At 37.1% G+C, this 10,930-nt stretch overlaps 1 protein-coding gene across 1 annotated transcript; it reads left to right on the top strand.

Moving 5' to 3' along the window:
- The first annotated feature begins 1,639 nt into the window (after positions 1 to 1,639).
- On the top strand, positions 1,640 to 10,501 carry LOC126785075 (endoribonuclease Dicer homolog 3a-like). Its single transcript, XM_050510660.1, has 25 exons — positions 1,640 to 1,870; positions 1,996 to 2,176; positions 2,253 to 2,366; positions 2,812 to 2,946; positions 3,057 to 3,126; positions 3,238 to 3,302; positions 3,396 to 3,527; positions 3,605 to 3,757; positions 3,956 to 4,082; positions 4,373 to 4,478; positions 4,552 to 4,744; positions 4,856 to 5,016; positions 5,135 to 5,353; positions 5,431 to 5,696; positions 5,974 to 6,245; positions 6,318 to 6,829; positions 6,905 to 6,999; positions 7,353 to 7,579; positions 7,725 to 7,934; positions 8,029 to 8,505; positions 8,648 to 8,917; positions 8,996 to 9,322; positions 9,614 to 9,788; positions 9,878 to 9,989; positions 10,126 to 10,501. Exons 1-25 carry the CDS (start codon positions 1,755 to 1,757, stop codon positions 10,280 to 10,282), a joined length of 4,872 nt encoding a protein of 1,623 aa, XP_050366617.1. The 5' UTR covers positions 1,640 to 1,754; the 3' UTR covers positions 10,283 to 10,501.
- Positions 10,502 to 10,930: the final 429 nt, after the last annotated feature.

Below are 10,930 nucleotides of genomic sequence, written 5' to 3'. Positions count from 1 at the left end.
GCATATGGGGGAAATTAGAAGCTTCCAACAGAAAGAAGATAGTTATACAAATGAACACAAAACTAGCTAATTAAGCCTTAATTATCAAACCCACAATAGTATAGTTCTTCCATATCAAATCCATGGCTCTCTCCCTTACACGTACCCATCTACTCTTTCTTTTTCTTCATCTTTCTATCCTGAAACTTCTTATTCCCCAAAGGCCCAAACTACCACCATCAAATCCTGGAGTATATATATATATATAATTCAAATTAATCAAGTTGTGTAGTTAGCAAGTTGCGGCATAATCGATCTTGACGGTAAGGAATTAAAAGAATAAAGAAAAGCCAGAACTGCATCTAATCGTAAGAAGACCCAGTAAGCAAGTCTCCCGCTGACGACAATGGACTCTTTGTCTTTTTGAAAAAGAACTGCAATGGTGTGACGACGAAGAGATTGAAAGGCTTCGGTGGCGACGTAGAATAAGATACCCGACTCCGCAACGCAGATCTGGTTTTCAAGGACCAGTGGCACTCGTGTAATTATTGCGACTTGTGGGGGCAACGCTTTAAGAGTTTTAAGACATGACTTTTTTCTAATTTTCAAAACTTAAGTGATTATTTTCTCATTTCATGTGTCAAAATAGATTTTTTTTATAAGAAGCCCTATAATTTAAGGTAACCAAAAAGCGTCACACATTCTAGGCCTGATTCATCGCACATGTGGAATGCTCCACCTATACATTTTTTTACCATAGGGTTTAGTCACTTTAACAATTTAAATCGAATTTATGGTTGGGACTTGGGACTTCTTACCAAATGGTACAAAAACTTAGCATGATAGGATTATGAATTTTTTATCATGTCCTTGAACTTGAATACTAATCATGCTAATCATGTTTTTCAGTTGTTTTATGTGGTCTTAGTCGTCAATTCTCAGTTCACTCATTGTTTGGAACACATTAACAAATATGTTTAGACTAAATTACAAACATTCTCAGTTATTTATCTTTGTGTCTTTTTTATTTGGGATAAGTTAGTAACTCGAATGAGGTTTTCATATATGATACTAGAAACTGCACACACCATATGAGTGTGAGTGTGAGAGTGAGAAAGTGTGTAGTTATTGAGTGATTGAATTTGTGCTATCTCAATTTTTCTCCGCATATATATAATAATTTTGTTTTTTTGTAAAAATTGCGTTAGAGAAATAGATTCAGAAATTTATAATTCAGTAAAATTTTAACTATTCGCTTTATAACAGTAGAAATCATGTCACTCTCTCGTGATATTCCCTCAATATGTTAAGTTTGGTCAAAAGGTAAATCCGAGGTTGACAGTTACCATTGTGGGCGTGAAGTCGTGCGACCTTCATCGAGTGTACATGTCTCAGACATACTTTTTTACTTCTAGTTCTTCTTCTGATGATGATGATGGTAAAAAACAAAAAATAGAAGGAAACTCGCCGATTCTTTAAATTCCGAACCAACAGTCCTTTGTCCACTTGCCTAACCCCGGTCGTCACCTTCGCGTGCCACCCAGACCCAATTCAAGTAACAAAAAACCCACCAAGGAACACTCGACAAGTCGACAGTCCCAGAGTCTGCACTCACAGTTTCTCTCTTTGGTTTGGAAACGACCCACAACCAGAATTAAAAAAACAAAAAACAAAAAACGAAAAAGAAAATCTTTTATGATTTCATAGAGATTCTTCAGGTTCTTTTTCTGTGGAATCTTTGCTTCATCCTCTTTGGTTTCAGTGTCTCTGCAAACATGTATTTGCCAGGGGAAGAAGGCCAGAATCCCCCGAAACGCAGCTTCTCTGAAATCACTGATGCTCCTGCTGCTGCCGCCGATCAAGATGCTTCAAAGCGCTTCAATCCCAGAAGGTCTCCTTTTTATTTTCTTGGTTTAGTTGTTTTAATATTCTGGCTAAGGCATTGTTGGGTGCCTTAAAAGTTTAGATTTTGATGGTGGGATTTTTTTTTTTGGGTGTGTGTTTTTGAATAAATAGGTATCAGACACAAGTGTATGAGGTTGCTAGGAGGAGGAACACTATAGCTGTGATGGAGACAGGTACTGGGAAGACAATGATAGCTGTGATGCTCATTGATGAGATTGGTCAAGCTATCAAGTCATCTGGTGACACCAAATTGATGATCTTCTTGGCCCCAACTGTTCATCTCGTTCATCAGGTAGAACCCTTTTGGTAATGTGGATCATTGGTTGTCTCAAAGATTGTTGAATTGAATGGCTTTTGGTAATTTCCAGCAATTTGAGGTTATTAAAGAACACACCAGTTTTGAAGTGGAGGAGTATTATGGAGCCAAGGGAGTTGATGCATGGGATAAGGAGCATTGGGAGGAGGAATTCAAAGCCCATGATGTAAGTTTACTTCTTTTGAAAATCTTGACTAGTAATTTAGATTTTCAGGTTGGTGTATATGTCGGTGCTACTTATCTTTGCACTTTCTGCATTGTTGTTAAATCTGTTGAAATTTGAAATATCACATCTTTTTTACCCCCTTCTCACTTTATTACTTCCTTGTGTTAGCTAGTCATGAGAAATTACTTTATATGTACAGAAATCATGCAGTGTAATTTATCACATTCTGTTTCTAGTTTTTCTGCACGATTAATTAGTTTTGTCTGTATTCTCTTTTCTGTTTTAGGCTTTTAGCATAGTGAGAACCACATTCAAAAGCTTTGTTTTAGCTTCTCAAATGATTTTACTAATCATAAGGCACATGACATACTACTGCTGAAATCATAGTAGGAAAACAGAAATTTCAAGTTTTTGCAGTTGATGGATCTGTTATTTTATCCTGTAGATACTGGTTATGACGCCCCAGATTCTTTTGGATGCCTTAAGAAAGGCATTCTTGACTATAGAAGCAGTATGCTTGTTGATTATGGATGAGTGCCATCGGGCTACTGGAAACCACCCTTATACAAAGATCATGAAGGTTAATTTTATTGCTGTATTCCACCTTTTTCTTTGTTGTGATTTTTAAGAGATATAATCTCATGTCTTTTATGGTCAGCCAACTTGACAATATTTTCTGTTTGGGTGCAGGAATTTTATCACAGGTCTAGTATCAAGCCAAAAGTTTTTGGAATGACGGCTTCACCTGTCATTCGAAAAGGTAATAAGTTGCAATTGTTTATTATTTCCCCTATACTGTTCCAACGTATTACTGTGTATTTTGTTAATATATAGGATTGCTATTCACATATTGCAAAAATTTATGGATCAGGTGTCTCATCCAAAATGGACTGTGAAGATCAAATATCAGAACTTGAAAGCATTTTGGATTCCCAGGTAACCTCCTTTTTTTGTTTCTTGAGTTTTCAATGTGAGTTACTACTGATGGATCATATGTGATGTGTACTGTCTTATAATTTTCTTACACAGATTTATACGGTTGAAGATAAAACAGAGATGGAAGTATATGCCCCTACTGCGAAAGAAACTCGCAGATTTTATAACCCAACATGGTTTTCAAGTTTGGATTTGAAAGAAAAGATCAAGGCATCTTGGACGAAGGTACCCCCTGTTGATACTTATTGCAAGCTTTTCCATGCACAGTGTGGATGTTAACAGAAGTTTAAATGCATGGACAGAGTGATGCTAGGTTTTTGAAGCTGCAAGAATCAATTCAGAGTAACTTCAAAGATTTGGATGACAAAGTTAAAACTCTGCGGAAACGATTGTCTAGTGACTATGAAAAGATCCTTTATTGCCTGGACGACCTTGGTCTTATATGTTCTTATGAGGTATGATCTTAAGTATATGTTTAATTAATGTTACTGTTGCCAGAAAGTAAAAAACATTTGATCTGTATTGCCGCAGAACTTGTTTCTACCACTTTATTCCAACGACTGTAATATCCATTTCATGTTGCCTCCATTATAATTTGTTTACCTCTACGGTCCTTCATTTTGGTTGTGATTATAACCCGAGTTCTTTCACAGGCTGTGAAGGTCTGTCTAGAGAATGCTCCTACTAGTGAAGAGTGTGAAGTTTATAGAGAAAGTTCTTTGCAGTGCAGATATTTTCTTGACGAAGTTGTTGGTATTATAAAGCAATCCCTTATGAATGGTATGCTGTTATTTTTCTTTCTCTCTAACAGTACTTAAATGATCTTATATGCAAATCAGGCATTATATAGAAGTTACTAAAACCCGGAATTTCTTATGAGAATCATAATTGTTGCTTTGTTTTTCTTGTCGGTTCAATTAGTGAGAACCATAACATCATGGCTAATAGCCTAATAGCATTATGTCCCTGACATTCTTGCATGAACCATTATGCCTTTAAGATGTTTTTAACTTCATATTCTTCTTGAAGAAAGTATATATTGGTCACGTACAGTATTCCCTTCTTTTCAGATTTTGAAGATTTTTTGGATGTTGGGTTTGACTATTTAAAGGCAGTAGATTTGGGCTACGTATCACCAAAGTTAAATGAACTTGTTCAGCTCTTCCATTCGTTTGGGTAAGGAAATGACTCCAAGATCTTGTTTGTGTGATTGCAAAACTGAATTTTGACCCACGATTTCTGGTTGCAGGGTATGTAGTGATCTATTGTGCCTCATCTTTGTGAATAGAATCATTACAGCTAAAGTAATTGAAAGATTTATGAGAAGAGTTACCTCATTATCTCATTTCAAGATTTCTTATTTGACCGGGAGTACTACCTCAGTTGATGCTCTGACACCGAAAATACAAAAGGAGACATTGAAGTTATTCAGCTGTGGGGAGGTAAATGACGATTTATGTTGTAGGGAAAAAGATGGATTTATGAGAAGGTCAGTTTATCATAAAGGTTTTGAAATATGAAACCCTAATACTGAACTGTTTTTTGCTATATAGGTCAATTTATTATTTTCTACCGATGTAGTTGAGGAGGGAATTCATGTTCCAAACTGCTCCTGTGTTATACGTTTTGACTTGCCAAAGACAGTGCGTAGTTATGTTCAGTCTAGAGGACGGGCCCGTCAAGATAACTCTCAATTCATTTTAATGCTAGAAAGGTATAGTAGCCACGTTATTGTTTCACTTCATCAAAATATCAATAGCTGCATAGAGCAGTTTTCTAATAAGTTGATTTTAAATTCTTCAAGTCATTTTTATTATCTGTTCATCACACAGGGGAAACGAGCAACAGAAAGATCAACTATTTGAGATCATCAAGAGCGAAGGTTTGATGACAAATACAGCTCTAAATAGAGACCCAGAGGAAAGTGTTTTGAAACCATGTACACTTGATGAAATAAGTGAATATATTGTGGATTCCACTGGAGCATCGGTGACAGCAGATTCCAGTGTCCGTCTCCTACATAAGTATTGTGACACACTCCCCAGAGACAAGTATGCCTTTCCTCATCAGACAGCTGATAATTTTTTTCCCGTTACTTAATGTACTGATATTTGCTCACTGGATTAAGGTACTTTATTCCAAAGCCAGCTTTTCAATTTTCATATCTCGGAGATTTTTATGAATGTAAGATTACATTGCCTCCAAATGCGGCTTTTCACACCTTGGTTGGTCCTGCATGCAAAAACTCCGGTTTGTCAAAGCAGTTTGCATGCTTAGAAGCTTGTAAAAAGCTGCATGAATCAGGTGCCTTGAATGATCATCTTCTGCCATCCACTAATAAGTCTTTGGAAAAAGATATGAATGTAGAAAGAAAAGGGTCGGCTTCTGGCGCAGGTATTTATTTTTGAGATCATAGTAGTCAGGTGAATGTAAATTAATCATTTCTTGTGTTATTTGCTTTTTTGTTAATTGATCTTATACACACTTAATTGGTGATGGAATAGTAGTGCAAGGTAGCTAACTTAATAGTTAATACATGTGTGTGTGTGTGTGTGTGTGCACTTACATTTACTTCATGTTGATTAGGTTCTCATGTTGCATGTGCTTTGAAATTCTTTTCTACGACTTTCCCTTCTTCCTGTTAATAAGACAATTGTGTTTTCTCTTGAAGGAACAACTAAGAGGAAGGAACTACATGGCACAACTGGCATACACGCTCTGTCTGGAACTTGGGCAGAAAAACTCTATGGTGTTGTTTTTTATGCCTATAAATTTGACTTCTCCTGTGATATCGTTACCGAGCTATATTCTGGATTTATTCTTCTGATCGAGTCAGAGCTTGCTGAGGATGTGGGGAATATCGAATTGGAGCTTTACTTAGTTTCAAAGAGAGTTAAAGCTTCTGTTTCTTCCTGTGGGCAAGTTGGTTTGGATGGAGAACAGGTAAAAGCTTCTGCAAGTCAAGTTCAGCTTATTTATTTTGTGAAGGACTTAATATAATATTTTTCTTAACAGATGGCGAAAGCAAAGCTCTTTCAGGAATTTTTCTTCAATGGGTTGTTTGGAAAATTGTTTCATCGAATCAGTCCAGTTGAAAAGCAGAGAGAGTTTTTACTTATGAAAGATACTAGAAAGCTGTGGAGGCACTCATACATGTATTTGGTTCTTCCACTTGAAACATTAAATGATTCAAATAATGAATCTTGGACAATAAATTGGGGAGGGATCAGTTCTTGTGTTTCTGTTGTAGAGTTCTTGAAGCAGAATGTGGGTGCTCCGCATCGTAATGGTGATGCAAGAACTTCAGTGCAAAACAGAATTGTTTCATCTGGGACTGGATGCAATAGTTCACAGATACTGCATCTTGCTAATTCTTCTGTTGATGAAAAATGTCTTAAAGATATGGTGGTAGTGGCCGTCCACACTGGAAAAATTTACTCTGTTTTTGAGGTTGTAGGTGACACATCCGCTGAGAGTCCTTTTGACACATCAGAGTATAATACCTATGCTGAGTACTTCCACAAAAAGTAAGTGATTGCTGTATATTTGAAGTTCTGTAGATGTCACTGTACATATTTTACAATTGTGCTAGTTCTGTTCAGATATGGGATCCTGCTCATGTATCCAGGTCAGCCTCTGTTGCGGCTGAAGCAAAATCATAATCCGCATAACCTTCTTGTCAACTTCATTGGTGGAGGTTTGTTAATTTACATGCAACATCTTTTAGTATTATTCATTGTGATGCACATAGTCTGTAGATTGTTTTACGATCTTTAATATCGCTTGTGCATGAGCGTCTCATTGTATGCCCATTATTGGTAGACACAAAATATTTACATAACATTGATGATACCATAGGAAGACATCAATTATAATCCTCTACTCCATTATGAATTTATGATACCGGCAATATGATTGAGTTAAAAATACCTGTGAAAAAATCAGTTATGCTATCAATTATGAAAGGAATAAATGCTTTTCTCTTCCAATTTTCGTAGCACACGCTCACTCTGTATGTATAGTTTCTGATATTTTTACTCAATTGGGCAGGTGGGAGTGGTAAGACATCAGAATCTGGCCTTGTTAATGGAAAGGAACGTATGTATGCCCATATGCCTCCTGAGCTTCTCGTCTGTACTGATGTGCGAAGAGAAGTTTTGAAGTCATTTTATCTACTACCATCATTGATTCATCGACTAGAATCATTGATGTTAGCTAGCCAACTCAGAGAAGAGATTAATACTCATCCTAGCAGCTTACAAATATCAAGCTCATTGGTATATGCCATGTATCTTGATTAGAGTACTTGTGAATAGTCACTTTTATCTTTTAACAATATGAGTAATCCAACTAAAATTTAATCTTTAGATTGCTTTTATCTTTTAGCAATATTGACTAATCCAACTATTATTTTATCGTTAGATTCTAGAAGCACTCACATCAGTTAGATGTAGTGAAGATTTTTCCATGGAGCGTTTGGAATTACTTGGTGATTCAGTCCTTAAGTATACTGTAGGCTGCAGCCTCTTCCTAAAGTATCCCGATAAACATGATGGACAATTATCTTCTCTGCGCCAGTCTGTAATTTGTAACGCAAACCTGCATAGATTGGGGATAGATCGAAACTTACAGGTACTAGTGCATATATATACTACTATGACTTTCATTAATTTGATTGGTCAGTGATTTTGATGCGTCTTAATGAGTTTGACTTCTTATTTGATAGGGATATATACGTGACGGTGCTTTTGATCCACGCCGTTGGGTTGGTCCTGGACAGCTCTCTATACGACCTGTTCCTTGTGAGTGCGGAGTAGATACCTTAGAAGTTCCAGTAGATAGCAAGTTTCAAACTAGGGACCGCGAAGTTATGGTTGGAAAGTGCTGTGACAGGGGCCATAGATGGATGGGTTCCAAAACAATCTCTGATTGTGTTGAAGCCCTTATAGGAGCTTACTATGTAGCTGGTGGATTATCTGCTTCAGTACATTTTATGAAGTGGCTCCACATTGATGTAGAACTTGAGCCGTCCTTGGTTTCTGAAGCAATTACTGCCGCATCACTTCATTCTTGCAACCCAACTCTGGATGACATTGGAGTGCTAGAGTCAAAGCTTAGTTATGTATTTTCTACCAAGGGTCTCTTACAGGAAGCCATAACACATGCATCTGAGCAAGAATCAAAACTTGACTATTCTTACGAGGTACTGATTTCTTATCCTTGGTTATTTTAGAACAAAAGTAGGAGCATCTATTGTGAAATTGGAAAGATATTGTTTCATATACAAGTAAACAGTTCCTTATATTTGGTTTTGTTTATTACTTTATTACTTGTAACTTCAACAGAGACTAGAATTTCTTGGTGACTGTGTGTTGGACCTGCTCATCACATGGTATCTCTATCAGAGCCACAAAGATATTGATCCAGGCGAGTTAACTGACTTGCGAGCTGCTTCAGTTAACAATGAAAACTTTGCTCAAGCTGCTGTGAGACACAACCTTCAACAGCATCTACAACATTGCTCTGGGTTACTTCAAAGTCAAATAATAGAATATGCAAAGTCGCTTTCTGAACATGATGGTGGTACCAAACTTCAGGGCCAGAAAGGTCCTAAGGTAAGTCTTACCTGGATACCACTAGGAATTTATTATTGTTATTATGTTTTTTGTATTCATGAATGGTAGTCTCTACAGGCTCTTGGAGACATGGTGGAAAGTATTGCAGGAGCAATACTAATTGATACGGAGCTTAATCTTGATGAAGTCTGGAGAGTATACAAACCACTCTTATCTCCAATTGTGACCCCCGATAAACTTGAGCTGCCTCCCTTGCGTGAACTGATTGAATTATGTGGCTCCCTCGGGTATTTTTATAAAGAGAAATCCATCAAGAAGGGTGAAACAGTTCATGCGGAACTTAGCGTACAGCTGAAAGATAGCCTGTTGATTGGAGAGGGGATTGATCGGAGTAAAAAAATTGCAAAAGGAGAAGCAGCTCATCATTTGTTGAAGGAGCTTGAGGTTTGTTAGTTCTTTAATGTTTGCTCCCTACTCTTTAATACTTATAAGACCACTGCTATCAAAATCTTTGATTAGTTTGGACATTTTACGATTACAATAGTTGCTCATTCATCTGTTTAGCAACTACCTTTGTTTTCAAAATTCTTTGACTTTCTCTCAAATTTAGGAAATAACATGTGTTCTTAAAATCAATAGTTTTAGCTTGGGACAGTCCTCCAGAATCCCTAGTAGGATTTTATAATACTTTTCCTTGTAAGTTGCATGATAAAAGATTGCTGATGCTGGATACAGAAAAGAGGTATTACACACCCTGGGTCCGCCAGGAAGAGAAAGTTGGATGTCGACCAAGTTGGTGATTCATTTCCAAAAAAGCGAAAGAAAACTGTGATGCATCTTCCTATGGATACAAAGTCCAGTAATTCGGCCACTGAAAGAAAAATAAGTACTCCCGAAAAAGACATCCCAGGTTTGCACCACTCCTTTCTTGATAGTTTGAGCCCCAACTTATCAGAGTCAGAATCAAGCTTATGTTTCCTCTGATATTTTTGTACGCAGTCATCAAAGCAATTAACATGAAGAAAGGAGGACCTCGAGTCTCTCTTTTCGAGCTGTGCAAACAACTACAGTGGCAAATGCCTACCTTCAAACCAACAGAAAAGGATTTTAGGTTAGATACATCGAGACCTATGTTGCTTCTCTTGGTCTCTTTTATTTTCGGCAGCATAGGTATCTTTCTTCAGATTTCAGATTGATTTTGGTTACCATGCCACTAACCGACTCTTCTTCTTCTTTACTCTGAACAGTTTCATATCAACAATAACATTGTACATACCCAATTTCGGCAGCATTGAATGCACAGGAGATCCTAGGTCAGATAAAAAGAGTTCACTAGACTCTGCAGCACTTACCATGCTTTATGATCTCGAAAGGCAGGGTAGAATTATTATCGGTGGATGTTAATTTCATCTGTGATGCCTCCTTTGTATTATTAATTAGGATTAAGAACTGGGAGGGTGGCACCTTTTTAATCCGGCATCCCACTTCTCTTGTTGTGGAGCAGCCAAAATCTGGCTTGGGTAGTCAGGATATGGCATCACAGATAACTATCGGATAAAGTGTCCAGATACCATCAAATGTATCATGTATTTCATGAACCAAATAACATTGCGTTCAATATCAATAAAAAAAGGTATTTGGTATATTGACACTTGTTCAATGAGGCATTTTACATTTCTACCCATTTGTAGAGGGTATTTCACTACTGAATCAAGACGCCCAGAGATATGACCTTCGAATTCCGAAAACGATATTAAGCTCAAGGCATTCAACCTTTTTCAAAGAAAAAGCTTAAGCTTTTCAAAGGATGCCATTGCAACCTTTTTCTGCTGCTAATTTGCAAGAATGGATATACAGGCTAATGCAGCTAATTCCTTCTTTTGTCCTAAATTCCTAATTATGGTTACTAGCTAGTGTTATTGACCGTACTGCAACTCATAGTCGAAATTTCTACCATACCCGGAGTCCTGGACATGTAAGACTGAACTCAGTATCACGCGCGTGTTCTAGGAATATCTGAATCGTTGTCTCAAGCGTCATACAACAACCCAT

This window comes from Argentina anserina, chromosome 2 (assembly GCF_933775445.1).
Source record: "Argentina anserina chromosome 2, drPotAnse1.1, whole genome shotgun sequence".
In the NCBI taxonomy this organism is placed as follows: domain Eukaryota; kingdom Viridiplantae; phylum Streptophyta; class Magnoliopsida; order Rosales; family Rosaceae; genus Argentina; species Argentina anserina.
Note: the sequence above shows the minus strand (reverse complement) of the source record. Positions and strands in the feature narration are given on the sequence as shown.

Coding starts and splice junctions, on each gene's coding strand:
- LOC126785075 (XM_050510660.1), top strand. CDS start 1,755: ATGTATTTGCCAGGGGAAGAAGGCCAGAATCCCCCGAAACGCAGCTTC. Junction 3,528..3,604: donor TCAAGGCATCTTGGACGAAG/GTACCCCCTGTT, acceptor ATGCATGGACAG/AGTGATGCTAGGTTTTTGAA. Junction 9,990..10,125: donor CCAACAGAAAAGGATTTTAG/GTTAGATACATC, acceptor TACTCTGAACAG/TTTCATATCAACAATAACAT.